Genomic DNA, 13,509 nt, shown 5'->3' on the forward strand with positions numbered 1-13,509 from the left:
CGGTAGAGGACAGATGACAGTAACTGGTGAGGCGGCTGCTCCCGGCACAACGCCTGTGCTCTGCCCAGAGGCCCCATCTGCCCTCCCCTTAGGCTGCTGAACTGGAGGACTGGGTTACCATGGAAACTGTGAGACCTGGATAGCCACAGACAGGCCGAGCTGGGCCACTGAGGCTTCTGAGTTTGGTGGTGGTGGTGGTGAGAGGGGGAGGATCCATCTGTTCCAATGCCTGCCCCTCCATCCCATTTCCATTGGCTCTCCATAACAGATGTGCCACTCAGCTCCAGGTGGGGACTTCCCTTTTTCTTGCTCTCTCTCTCTCTCCCTCTCCCACACACAGACACACAAAACAGTAGCCTGAAGCAGGGATAAAGAATGAACACTTCTTAAATTGCAAGAACATTTAGCCGATTGCATTAGAATTCTGCCTGGACTTCAAGTTTAATTCACAAAAGCTGCACTCTCTCAGCAAATTGTCATCCCAGGAGAAGTCTCACCTCAGCCCTCAGAGAGGTGGGAGGTGGCAGGAGCACCCTGTGCAGGTCTGGAGGCCCAGACAGCCTGGAGGGAGCTGCAGAGGACCCATATATGCGCTCACAGAGAAGCCAGGCTTCCCCACCTGGGCTGCACATCCCCTGCCTCGGCTGCAGCTGGGAAACTGCAGCAGGATAGGAGGTGCCTTTGGCGAGATTGTCTTGGGGACTTCTTGGGGAGACCACCAGGACTTCCATAATGGGGAGATGCCAGAACTGGAAAGGGAGCAGAAGTCGTCCAATCCACATGAGAATTAGATGAAGTAACACAAGTCCAGGAAGCAGTTGATTTGCTCAGGGTGACAGGGGGATCCCATGGAAGAGCTGGGACTAGGACCCAGGTTTCCAGACTTCTGCACAGAGCTCTCTCCCAACCCACACCAACAACCCCCAGAGCTCAGTCTTCAGGCCTTTGCTGCTCTGAGCCCTGAAGGCCGCAGAGTTGGGCAGGGAAAAAGCATCTTGGATAGAGGTCCTAATCTGTCTAGTAGTTGGATATTGAAATCTTGAAAATTCTGTAGTGCTAAAATGGGGAAGTTACAAGCTTCAGAATGAAAATACAGCCTCATTGCTAATTACAGCTTTAATGTGTTACAGGTTGAAAACCTTGAATTAAAAACTAAACTGAGGTGGGAGCTGCAACCCTCCTCCACCTCCCATTCACTGTGTCACCACACTTCCACCCCCCAGTGCCTGGCACTGGTCCCTGCAGAGCTCAGCGTGCTGGTCATGTGGGCTGGGTTTCTGGGTTCGTAAGGGGAGGAGACCCCTCTCCAGAAAATGACCAGCATCTAAATTCGGGCATGACTTGAGGACCCAAAAGCTTTGGGGATATTTGCGCGGTCATACAGGGCGTGGCTAGGACCAGAAGGCGCTCTGGTAACGATGCAGAGAACCGTGCAGCCGCCTCCTGGGCGGTGCCACCCAACCCACTACACCACAAGGTGCTCTGAACGGCTCAGAGGAAGAGTTGGGAGGGGTCCCCGGACCCGGGGCCGCTCGAGGTTAGCCGGTCACAGCGAGCCTTGTAGAGATCGCGCTCCCGGGCCAGGCGGGCCACCTCGGCCCGCAGCGCGTCCAGCTGGGCGGCCAGGCGGGCGCGCTCGGCCTCCAGCCCGCGCCGCTGCTGCAGCCGCTTGGAGCGACAGGCCTGCGCGTAGCCGCGGTTCTTCAGCGTGCGGCGCCTCTGCTTCAGCCGCAGGGCCTCGTCGCGCCCGCAGCCCCGCAGCTGCCGGTTTAGCTCCCGCACAGACATCGAGACCAGCGCCGCGTCGGAAAACCGCTCTGCCAGCTGCGGAGGGAGAGTGCAGAAACCGGGTCAGCGCCAGGTCGCACCCTGCTCGGCCCTGAGGGCCCGAGGCTACCGGGCTCCGCCCCGGGACAGCCCCGCCCCGGCTCCCACCTTCACGGGAAGGCTCGCCCTTTCACGCAGTCTGTTTCAGTCCAGACCCTGCCCAAGGCCCCGACGCTCCCCGGGCCCCCCAGCTGACCGTTGCTCCAGTCAGGCGGGTGACCCACGGTGCAGGGCTGGCCACGGTCAGGCGAGCCCATCGCGCACCTAAACCCCGGGCTCGTCTCTGGGATCCCCGGCATCCAGCTCCAGGCCGGGGTGTGTCCAGTGGACCCGCACCCAGACAGCCCGCAACCCTCCAACGCGCTGCGTTTCCCTGTTCTGAAGCCCGCAACCCGGTGACCCTTACAGGATTTGGATTACATCCTAATGCCCTCAACACCCCCATCTGTGTCTGTAATTAATAGGATGAGTCCCAATCCTTCCTGAGAAGGTTGGGGGGCTGGGAAGCACGAAGTCTTGAAAAGGCCAATCTAAACTAGTCTTAACCCAGCTCCACTCCACACATAACCCTTTCCCTGGTTTCCACACTCTGTGTATCTGTTTACCTCCCGGAGTCGCCCACTCCCCAGCTCAATTCTTCCCTTTGGATTCTCTGCTAATCTTATCTTCTCCCTGCTCCTTCTGGTTCAGCCTACTCATTTCTCTCCATTTTAAGAAAAGGAGGAGAAGCAGAATGTAGTTTTCTCGATCTGATTTCTTTCAAGGGACCTTCTTCCCTTCTCCTGCCCTCTGTCCCCTGTCCCAGTCCATAACCTCCTCTGGCAGCTCCCCTTCCTCTCTCGGGCAGTCCTCCTTCCTTGCCCTGCCTCCCCTCAGGCCAGCTTGCTGACCACTCACCTGGACGTGCTGGGCTCCTGTCTCCTCTGGGCTACCCGGGTAGTAGCCATGGGGCCCATCAACAGGGACAGGGCCCTGACCCTGCAGCAGCTCCACGGCCTCTTCAGGACTCAGCCCCAATGCCTCCCCAGCCCCCAGCTGCTGCTGCAGCGTAGCCAGCCAGTACAGCTCCTCCAGGCCTGGTCGGGTGCCCTCGGTCGCGCCCGTCATGCCTGGTTCACTGAAGGTGGGTGAAGGAGGCACTGAGCTGTAAGGTGTGGAGCCCAGTGAGGCTGTAGGGGGGCCAGGTCGGCCATCAGAGGGCTCCCGCTTTACCTCAAACTTCATCAAGTCAAAGTCATTGACATATTCCATGGCCAGGGGGCTGGGGGGCAGGGCCATCCTGGAGCTGGGCTGGGAGGGGTGCACCTGCAAAGAGGAGGAGAGGTCTGGAGCACATGGAGGCCACCTGCCATCCCCTCTTCACCAAGTCCCACTTCCCTCAAAGCCCAAGTGCCCTGGAGCAAGAGTTTGGGAAAGCCAGAGGGATGGTGCAGTTCTGTTCACTGCACAGTCCCCGCCAGGCTGAAGAGTAACCTTTCAGAGGGCAGGGACTCCTGACAGGGGACAAGCAGCTGAATTCCTGAAGGAGGAAGAGGACAGCACAACCTCTCGCCCCACTGATGCCTCAGGATCTATGAAAAGCAAGAGCAGTATGGCAGTGCTCCCAACCCTAGTGCTGAGACATGCCGAGAGGTCTGTCATCTCAAAAGGCATCATTCCATTTCCAAGCCATTTTTTAAAATTGCTTAATTAACTGTGACAGAGTGAGTGTATATTTTAGGACAGTGGGAAGGCATGTATGCTGTGAATTTTAAGATCCAAGGATAATGTGTTCTTATAGCTCTCTGTCTCTCAAAGCACTCAGGGAAGTGCCTTGCCTATAGAAGACCCTCAGTGTACATTTGTTCCATGGATTAATCAATCAATGAATCCCTTTTGTAGGGGAAAGAGGCTTTATATGAAAAAAAGAAAGGCCCTAGAATTAGTTCTAGAAAGATCAGAATCAACTGGCCACCATCTTTCCTCAAGGCCAGTCTCTCCAACGGGACCAAGATTGATTTTCCTTCTTCTATTCAGAACTTGTTATGTTGCGTGAACTTGAGCAGATCACCTTCACCCTTCTGACCCGTTTTCCCTTCTGTTCAATGAGGGCAGTTAGACTTTGTAACATATACCAAAGAGTGTTCTCTGGAACACTGATTCTGAACAATACCTGTGAAGAGGTCTGTGCTCAGATAACTTTGAGAAATGTTGCCTCCTACACATAGCACAAGAGCATATTAACCTGAGCGATCCTTTAGTAAACCATCTGTTCAAGTTCAACAAAAAGTGTCCTAAACTTATGTCACCAAGGAACTCTCCTGTCTGTTACAACCATGGGGCACATATTCACCTGAGGAACTTCTGGCTGGGTGACCTCAGATACCCTTCCCAGCCTTGAAGTCCAAGCTGTAGTCCAGCTCCCAATTCCAGTAACTCCCACCCCATCCCCAGAAGGTGCGCGGCATGGAGTGTTCATCCCCAGGGCTTAGACTTCGGCTCCTTCTAGATGTCCCAAGCCTAGGTAGCCCTCTTTCCAACCACATCTCAGACCCCCAGGCTCTACCCAGAGAGGCAAAGAGGAAGACCCAGGCCTCTCTCTTCCTGTTCCAGGGCAGGGTTGCTGCCCTCTCTGTGGAACCTGTCACCCTTGAGAGGACAGAGGGGATGGAAACAGACACAGATTAAAGGAACTGGGTCTTGGCAGAAAGGAGATGGTGAGACACAGAGAGGTACCCAGAAAGAATTGGATGTACAGAAGAAGTAGTGGGGAAGGTTGTTTATCTTTCTGACATGATAGCAGTGAGGGATACAGGCCAATCAGGGTGGGAGTAGAGTAGGGTACCAAGGTGTGAGGATTCTTGAAAACAGACAACAGAGAGCAGGTGTTGAAAGAGGGGGTTCTAGGTGAGCAGCCTGGCACCCAGGTAGGCCCTGGATATACTCACTTTAGAAATGGCCGAGAGGATGTGGTCAGTGCCAGAGCCAGACAGGCACTGCTTCCCAGGAGACTGAAGGCTCCATGGAGCAGGACCTGGTGCCTCTGCTCAGCTCCAGGGGGCTGTGGGCACAGAGCCCAAAGGGCATTCTTAAAGGGCCAGCTCTCTGAGGTCATCTGTGGTCCTGAGGCCTCCAACCAATGAGGTAAGGAGATCATTTGCATATCTTACTGGCCTGGGGTTGGGGGAAATGGAGAGAGAGGAGAGTACAAGTATGCTTATTCTCAAAGAAGGAAAGGGGGCATCTTCCCCAACAAAGCTCCTCACTGATGATCCGACTCCCAAGGGCTCAGTTTCCCAATTCAGACAGCCACATGGGTCTCAACTACCACCCCTCTACGTGAACACAACCCTCAGCCCTAGCCATGCATAGCCTGGGACTGGAAAAAGAGGACCAGACAAACTCCCAGCACCCCCACCTTCCAAGGCCCTGCAGCCCCTCATCTGTCTTTGGAGACTATTAGCTCTCCCAGGCCCACTCTCACCTGGCCTATTGGATCTGTTTCCTATTTTCAAGAATCCTCACATTTCTGCCTCTGCCCCACCTTCATGCTGACTGGTTTTATGCCCCTCATGGCCGTTGCATCAGAAAGGAAAGCAACTTTTCCCACAGGGGATCTCCAGGACTTGACCACCGTATTTTGTCTCTCCCACTCTTGCTGATCCAGCCCCAGGACAGGCAGCCCAGCTTGGGAGAAGGAGTAGGAAAAAAGAGAACAGGGAACTCTGTTCCTTCCTTCTGGGCCTTAAGGGACATTGAAATCTAATCGCCACCAGTCCATCAGAGACACTTTTGTAACTGGCCTCACATGCCCTCTGCTTTCTCTCACCTTTTCCCTGTGTGTGTCTCTGCCCCTCTCTCCTCCTCTCTCACTCATTCTAGTTCCCAGATGGCTGGGGGGTGACCTACATTTTCAGCCTAATCCCCTAACACCTCTTAGAGCTATCATCCCTGAGTAGGAGTGGGAACAGGGATACTAGGAATTATCCAAGGAGATGTTTAAACCTGTCCGAAGCTGTTTAAATAGGGTCTATGGAGTTAAAGGCCACTCCCTACCTTCTGAGGCCACCCAAATACTCCCATGGGGTTAATAGGTCCTCTTTCTCAACACAGAGGCCTGGGTGTCCATCAGACCCCAAAGGTCATCACTTATAAAACTTAACCTGGTCCCAGCCTTAGATGTTGGGGAAGAGCTGGCAGATACAGATTATCTAAGATGGTGGTTTCTGAAGTGTGGTCCCCAGAGCGGCAGCATCCATATCACCTGGGAACTTGCTAGAAATACATGTTATCTGATCTCACCTTAAATCTACTGAGTCAGAAACTCTGGGGGTGGAGCCCAGAAATCTGTGTTTTAAGGCCCTTCCAGCAAGTCTGACATGCTTGAAGGCTTGAAGCCCAGGCATGGTGGCTCACACCTGTAATCCCAGCATTTTGGGAGGCCAAGGTGGGAGGATCACTTGAGGTCAGGAGTTTAAGACCAGCCTGGCCAACCTGGTGAAACCCCATCTCTACTAAAAATACAAAAATTAGCTGGGCATAGTGGAAGGCACCTGTAATGCCAGCTACTCCTACTGAGGCAGGAGAATCGCTTGAGCCTGGGAGGCAGAGGTTGCAGTGAGCCGAGATCGCACTACTGCACTCAGCTTGGGCAACACAGAGAGACTCCATCTCAAAAAAAAAAAAGAAAAGAAAAGAAAGAAAGTTTGAGAACCACACAGAATGCCTACAGTCTACCCAGCTTCCCTGGGGAGGCATGTGTATATGTTTGGCTGTGCGTGTGTATGTGGTCTCTCCTACTATGCTTTCCATACACATATTGGAAAATCTAGATCAGATGATATCACTCTCTTCCCACACCTGGGTCTCTGTTTTACGGAGCAGAAACCATCGTCAACATTCAAGCTTCTCTCTGTGACTGCCTGGATCTACTGCTGTTTTCTCAAAAGAATAAAAAAGCCTAAGGCCTAGGAACCAACCGCAAAATGGGAATGAGGATCATGGAGAGGCAGGACCCCACACACAAGCCCATGGAATGTAGCTCTCTAAAGTGGACACCCAGGAAAGAGACTCTACAATTTCCCTGGTTGAAGAAGGAATGGGAAGTGTTGAGTGCAGCCCCTTTTTCATGCCTGCTCTGGCCTGGCCAGACACTTGCCCCCAACCAGCAGCTGTCAGGTCTGCACTGATCCTCTTGTTTACTGGAGGGCTCAAAGGAGAGGTGGGAGGGCTAAGCTGCTAACGGGCTAAGGGAGTCAGACTAAACAAGCTCAGGCGAGTTGAGCTGCTTGGGGCTCAGACCAGGCACCACTAAACCAGGGAAAGGAGTTGTGGGAGTGAGGGTTGGGCTCAGTCTGGGCCAGAGGAAAGGACCAAGGGCACAGAGAGGAGAGTCTGTGGCAGTCAGTGGGGACCCAGAAAGCAGAGCCCATCTCCCGTATCCACTGGAGACTGAGAAATGAATACTGAGACTGAAGGGCTCAAGGACATCTAGGGATGAAAAAGATGAAGCCAGCATGACTCCAGGAATAATAGAACAGAGGAAGGAGACCAAGGATGCAGTAGGTGTAGATGTGAGATAGAGGACAGAACAAGTCAGGGTCTCCATGGGGATTTGGATTAAAGGAGACAGAAAGATATAGGCACATGGAAGAGATGGGTAAAGAGAGGAAGTCTTCCAGGAGAGGACCAAGAAGGGAGTAGGGGACAACAGGAGGGGTAGAGAGGAACAAGGACTAGAACAGTAAGAGTGGTAGAAGGAAGAGACAGGACATAAGATTGGGGACCGAGACCTAGACACCAATACAAAGAAACAGACACATAGATAGGTCACAGAGGAAGAACAGTGGCCAAAGGACAGAAACGTAGCAAGATATGGATGGAGTGATATTGGACAACGGGGAAAGAGGGGCAGGCAGGCAAAGGGCCTGCCAGAGTGGGATAGAAAATGAAGAGGAAGGAGAGAAGATGAGACAGTCAGCATTCCAGGATGCTACCTCCTCTCCTCTGTCCTGCACTCTCATTTTTGGAAACCTGAAAGACTGGTTCTCATTCCTAGTTCTGGCTCATGGTATCTAGATCTTCAGTAATAGATCCAAATCCTCAACCTCTTCTTGGTGTACCTCCTACATGCATTTGACAAATGCATATTAAACACCTATTCTGCACCACGTCCTGAGTAAGGCATTAGCGACTCCTCAGTAACAGACTGATACCAACCCTGACTTCAAGAAACTTACAGACTGATAAAACAGAGAAACATCAAATTATTGCCCTTTGGCTGGTTGCAGTGGCTCACGCCTGTAATCCTAGCACTTTGGAAGGCCAAGACGGGTGGATCGCTTGAGCCCAGAAGTTCAACACCAGCCTGGGCAACATGGCAAAACCCTGTCTCTACTAAAAATACAAAACCTGAGGTGGGAGGATCACCTGAGCCTGGGGAGGACAGGGCTGCAGTGGGCCATGATGGTGCCACTGCACTCTAGCTTTGGAGACAGAAAGAAACCTTGTCTCAAAAAAAAAATAATAAATAAATTATTGTCCTTAGGCCCAGGCAGGAGTGGCCCCTGCCCTGGGCCCTGTGCTTTAGAAGGCTCCACTCTGACCCTCCTCTGGCTATGTCCCACCACAGGGGTGAGGGGTCTAACTCTCCTCTGCCCATACCTTAATCCTCTCAGGGCCACACTCCAGATAGCTAAGCATTCCCTGTCCAAAAGGCCCAAGCCCACTCCTAGGGCCCACATGAACCTCTTCCCTGGGTTTGCCCTCCCACGGCTGGGCCACATGACTGGTTCACACATTCCAAGGTCAAAGGGTAGACAAGGGGTAGCTGCTTGCAGGAGGCTGCGGACAGACTTGGGATGACCTGATGGGAGGTCCACATGGTTCCACACAAGGCCCCTTGCAGTCCAAGATGGTATCGGGGTGGGAGGCGAAGTGGGCCCAGCTGAGGGCCAGTGGCCAAAACCACATCCCCCTGCACCATCATATTCTGGTTTAGAACCCTGAGGATTCCAAATAAAATACAAATCTGAACCTGGCCTTCCAGGCCATTGTGAAGTATATATTTGTCAATATATTTGTCAAGGGAGAAGAACAGAATATATTTTGTGTAATAGTTTGTTAGCCTGAGTTATACATTTTTTTTTTTTTTTGAGACAGCTCTGTCGCCCTGGCTGGAGTGCGGTGGTGTGATCTCGGCTCACTGCAACCTCTGCCTCCTGGGTTCAAGTGATTCTCCTGGCTCAGCCTATCAAGTAGCAGACATGCACCACCATGCCTGACTTTTTTTTTTTTTTTTTTTTTTTGACACAGTCTTGCTCTGTCCCACAGGCTGGAGTGCAGTGACGTGATCTCGGCTCACTGCAAGCTCCACCTCCCGGGTTCACGCCATTCTTCTGCCTCAGCCTCCGGCTGGGACTACAGGCACCCACCACCACGCCCAGCTAATTTTTTTTTTTTTTTGTATTTTTAGTAGAGATGGGGTTTCACTGTGTTAGCCAAGATGGTCCTGATCTCCTGACCTCGTGATCCACCCGCCTTGGCCTCCCAAAGTGCTGGGATTACAGGCGTGAGCCACTGCTCCTGGCCTAATTTTTGTATTTTTAGTAGAGACAGGGTTTCTTTTTTGTTTGTTTGTTTTTTGTTTTTTGTTTTTGAGACGGAGTCTCGCTCTGTCACCCAGGCAGTGACGTGCAGTGGCGCGATCTCGGCTCACTGCAAGCTCCGCCTCCCGGGTTCACGCCATTCTCCTGCCTCAGCCTCTCCGAGTAGCTGGGACTACAGGCGCCCGCCACCACGCCGGGCTAATTTTTTGTATTTTTAGTAGAGACGGGGTTTCACCGTGGTCTCGATCTCCTGACCTCGTGATCCGCCCGCCTCGGCCTCCCAAAGTGCTGGGATTACAAGCGTGAGCCACCGCGCCCGGCCGAGACAGGGTTTCATGTTGGCCAGGCTGGTCTCGGACTCCTGACCTCAAGTGATCCACCCGCCTCAGCCTCCCAAAGCGTTGAGGTTACAGGCATGAGCCACTGCGCCTGACCCTGAGTTATACATTTTAACCTTTTGTTGTTGTTGTTGTTTTGTTTTTTTTGAGACAGGGTCTCGCTCTGTCACCCAGGCTGGAGTGCAGTGGTGCAATCATAGCTCACTGCAGCCTTGAACTCCTGGGCTCAAGCTACCTCCCACTTTAGTCTCCCAAGCATTTGGGACTACAGGTGCACACCACCATGCCTGGCTAATTTTTTATTTTTTGTAGAGAAGAAATCTCACTATGTTGTTCAGGCTGGTCTTAAACTCCTGGGCTCAAGTGATCCTCCAGCCTCTGCCTCCCAAAGTGCTGGGATTACAAGGCGTGAGCCACCACACCCAGCCCATTTTAAATATTTAAACACAAGGTTTGAGGGCCTCTATTTGTACTCCTGCCGCAGGTCCTACATATGTTAGAGATGTGTCTACATAAAAACAAACCATTTAAACAGAGATGAATGTGCTATGAAGAAGAAGGGCAGGGTGCTATGAAATTTTCTTCCATGAAGACATACTCTAATACAAGGCCAGAAGGGATACATCACAGGGACAGGTTGCCTAAGAAAGTCATGTTAAACCAAGACTGGTCAGGTGAATAAGAAGTGACCCTGCCTGGAGGTGTGGACAGGGTGGGAATTCCAGGTGGCAGAAACAACATATGCAAAGGCTGTGAGGCAGGAAAGACGTAGACGTATTCACAAAACTAAGAAAAGATCCATGTAGCCAGAGAGTAGAAAGTCTGGAAGGTGGGAAGAACATGATAGGTGAGGCTGGAGAAGTCAGCAGGGGCCAGATCATGCAGAGCCTGGGAGGTCACATTAAGGGTTTGGGCTTTATTCTAAGAGCAGGGAGAAGCTTACTGAAGGGTTTTCAGTAGAGACATGATGTGATCAGATTTGTGTTCGAAAGGATCACGTATGTCAGCACTTTGTGGAGGAAGGCAACAATGAAATAAGAGTCAGATTAGAGGACTAATGCCATAACCAAGTTGAGCCTGGGGAATATCTGCAACTGGAAGCACACTCTGAGACAGAATCTTGTGTGCAGGTGGTTTATTGGGGGGGGGGGCATAGCGGGGACTTTCAAAGAAAGAGTAGCAGGACCCGAGAGAGGGAACAGTTGAATGGCACTGCAGTTGTAATCAGCTGAGCCTAAAGAGCTCTGGGGCTGGGATGGACCTTCAGAGTTGTTCCAAACTGAGACAAAGGGCTAGGCCTCTGTACTTTATAACAACCATTCATTGGATACATACTGCCCCCAGGAAGCGGGCATTGCATTTGGTGAGACAGCCCCCTTTGGCCACAGATAGTGCTCAAGGAAGTACTCAGCTGTGAGCCATCAGCAGCCAACACTCAGCAGCTGGAACAATGAGCATCATGATCCTGAAGCGGGAATCTGGGCTGCACACCACAGCATCACTACTCCGGGGCTGTGAGACTTCAAGGATGAACCCAGAGGCCCCAGAGAGGACAATGCAGATCACACTCTGCCCCCTGGTGGTACTCCTTGGACATGGGGCCAGCTGGTGGGCCAGGCTCTCCCGGCAGGGAACTAAAGAAAGGTGTGTGGCAGATAAGGGGAAATGAGCAGTGCGAGGAAATCCGCACGTGAGCCCCTTGCTCCGTCTGCCTAAAGCTAGAGAAGAAAGTAATGGTGGGGAAGAAGAATTCAGAAACGTGGCACTCATTCATTCTTTTATTCAACCAACTTTTATTAAGTGCCTATTAGAGGCCAGGTACTGCTAGGAACTAGGAGAAAAACAAGACTGAAATTATCACTCTAGTGAAGATTACAGAGATATAAAAGTAACTACAGTATAGCAAAGTACAAAAATATAGGCATATACTGGGCTAGAAGCAACACAGATGAAATAGATGTTCATTCTAAGGGACGAACAGAAAAGGAGTGTGTGTGTGTGTGTGTGTGTGTGTGTGTGTGTGTGTGTGTGTGTTTGAGACAGAGTCTTGCTCTGTTGCCCAGGCTGGAGTGCAGTGGTGCGATCTCAGCTCACTGCAACCTCCGACTCCCGGGTTCAAGTGATTCTCCTGCCTCAGCCTCCTGAGTAGCTGGGACTACAGGTGTGCAGCACCACACCAAGCTAATTTTTGTATTTTTAGTAGAGACGGGGTTTCACCATGTTGGCCAGGATGGTGTGTGTTTAATTTGAGTGCAGATGCCCAGAAAAAGTTCACAGAAGTGCTCTGGAAACTTCAGAGTTCAGTACATAGGAGAAAAGGAGGCAAGTGGGGATGTGGGGGTGACAACATTAGATAAATAGGAGTCAGATTATGAAGGACATAAGATATCATGTGATGGAAAGAGCCTTAGAGAGATTTTAAGCTTAAGAGTGATATGATTTAATTTTTAATGGTAAATCAAGGGGACGGTATAGGATTTATAGGGAGAGGGGGACTTGGTAATTAGAGTCAGAAAGATCTGGATTCAGATTCCATTTCTCCTGCTAACCATTTGTGTGACTTTGAGCACATGACTCTTTTTTTTTTCAATACACACAAAGCAATTTTATTTGTATGTACTTGGGGTAAACAATTAGAAAATTTCATTCATCATAGCATAAAAGTATAAAATATTCAGGAATAATTTTTTTTCAGAGCAGGAATGGAAGTTTATTAAAAAGCTTTAGAGCAGGAATGAAAGAAAGGAAAGTACACTTGGAAGAGGCCCAAGCGGGCATCTTGGAGGTCAAGTGCGGCATTTGACCTTTGATTTAGGGTGTTATATGTTGGCATACTTCTGGGGTCCTGCCTCCCTTTTTCCTTGATTCTTCCCTTAGGGTGACTGAGCAAATGACTCTTTAAGCCTGTGTCCACATATGTAAAATATAGTTGTGAAACGGAATGAGATTATGCATGCAGAGTTGCTGACACAGAGCCTGGCACCTACTGTCCATACCATAAACATTATTCTTCTCTCTTAACTCTCCAAGCGGATTTGCATGCACAGTGTGGGGAGTGGCTTGGTAGGGAGAGGGGTTGGTGTTTGGAGAGGCAGGAGTCCAAGAAGTGCCTTAGAAGCTATCACCTGAAGCCAGGTGAGAGATAATCCCTGAACTAAGGCCCTGGCCACGGGGATAGTTGCAGACTTGAGGGCTGAGAAGCACAAATCCAAAGGTCCTGGCATCTGATTAGCTATGGAGGATAAGAATAGTCTAGACTGATTCCCTTTGGGGCAACTGGCCAGATGATGGTGCCATTTGCTGAGGTAGGAAACCATGAGGGCAGGTGCAGGATTATGGAGAAGATGATGACCTTCAGGTCAACCATGCTGCCGCCAGTGTGCACACCTTTAGGCCCAAAGGTTGACCAAGAGGTATCAGTTTGCAGCTGGGTAAGTGTGGACAGAGTTTGGATCTACGAACTGGGGGGAAAGAGATCCAAATACATATACCTGAGATTGAGTGTAGGCTAGAGCCTGAGGGGGAAGAGACGGGGACCAGTAGCAAGCCCATGGCAGGAGACCAGCTCTCCTTATCCCACTATGTTCCAGCACAGAACTCCAAGAAATCTGAGAACCAAGATTGTTTCTGTTGCAAGTGGCAGAACTCCAATTAAAATTAGCTTGAGCAAGAAAAGAAATGCATCAATTCCTGTAACTGAAGTCAGGAATCCATTGCTCGCCATCTCCCTGCTCTGCTTCTTCTAGGCTGGCTTCTGT

The 13,509-nt window shown here is 51.1% G+C and overlaps 1 protein-coding gene across 6 annotated transcripts in view; it reads right to left on the reverse strand.

Moving 5' to 3' along the window:
• Window positions 1–360: 360 nt before the first annotated feature.
• Window positions 361–13,509, reverse strand: part of NRL (neural retina leucine zipper) — a 35,788-nt gene continuing 22,639 nt past the window's right edge. For 3 of the 6 annotated variants that reach the window (XM_032180079.2, XM_058429355.1, XM_058429356.1), the window contains 3 exons: window positions 4,755–4,980; window positions 2,725–3,132; window positions 361–1,824 (listed from right to left, as the gene is read on the reverse strand). In XM_032180079.2, coding sequence (XP_032035970.1) covers window positions 1,492–1,824; window positions 2,725–3,105 — 714 coding nt within the window. In that variant the 5' untranslated portion in view covers window positions 3,106–3,132; window positions 4,755–4,980 and the 3' untranslated portion in view covers window positions 361–1,491. The remainder of the gene's footprint in view (window positions 1,825–2,724; window positions 3,133–4,754; window positions 4,981–13,509) is intronic. The other 3 variants (XM_032180080.2, XM_058429354.1, XM_058429353.1) reach the window with 1 other exon arrangement.

Source organism: Hylobates moloch, unplaced genomic scaffold (genome assembly GCF_009828535.3).
Source record: "Hylobates moloch isolate HMO894 unplaced genomic scaffold, HMol_V3 SCAFFOLD_16, whole genome shotgun sequence".
NCBI lineage: Eukaryota > Metazoa > Chordata > Mammalia > Primates > Hylobatidae > Hylobates > Hylobates moloch.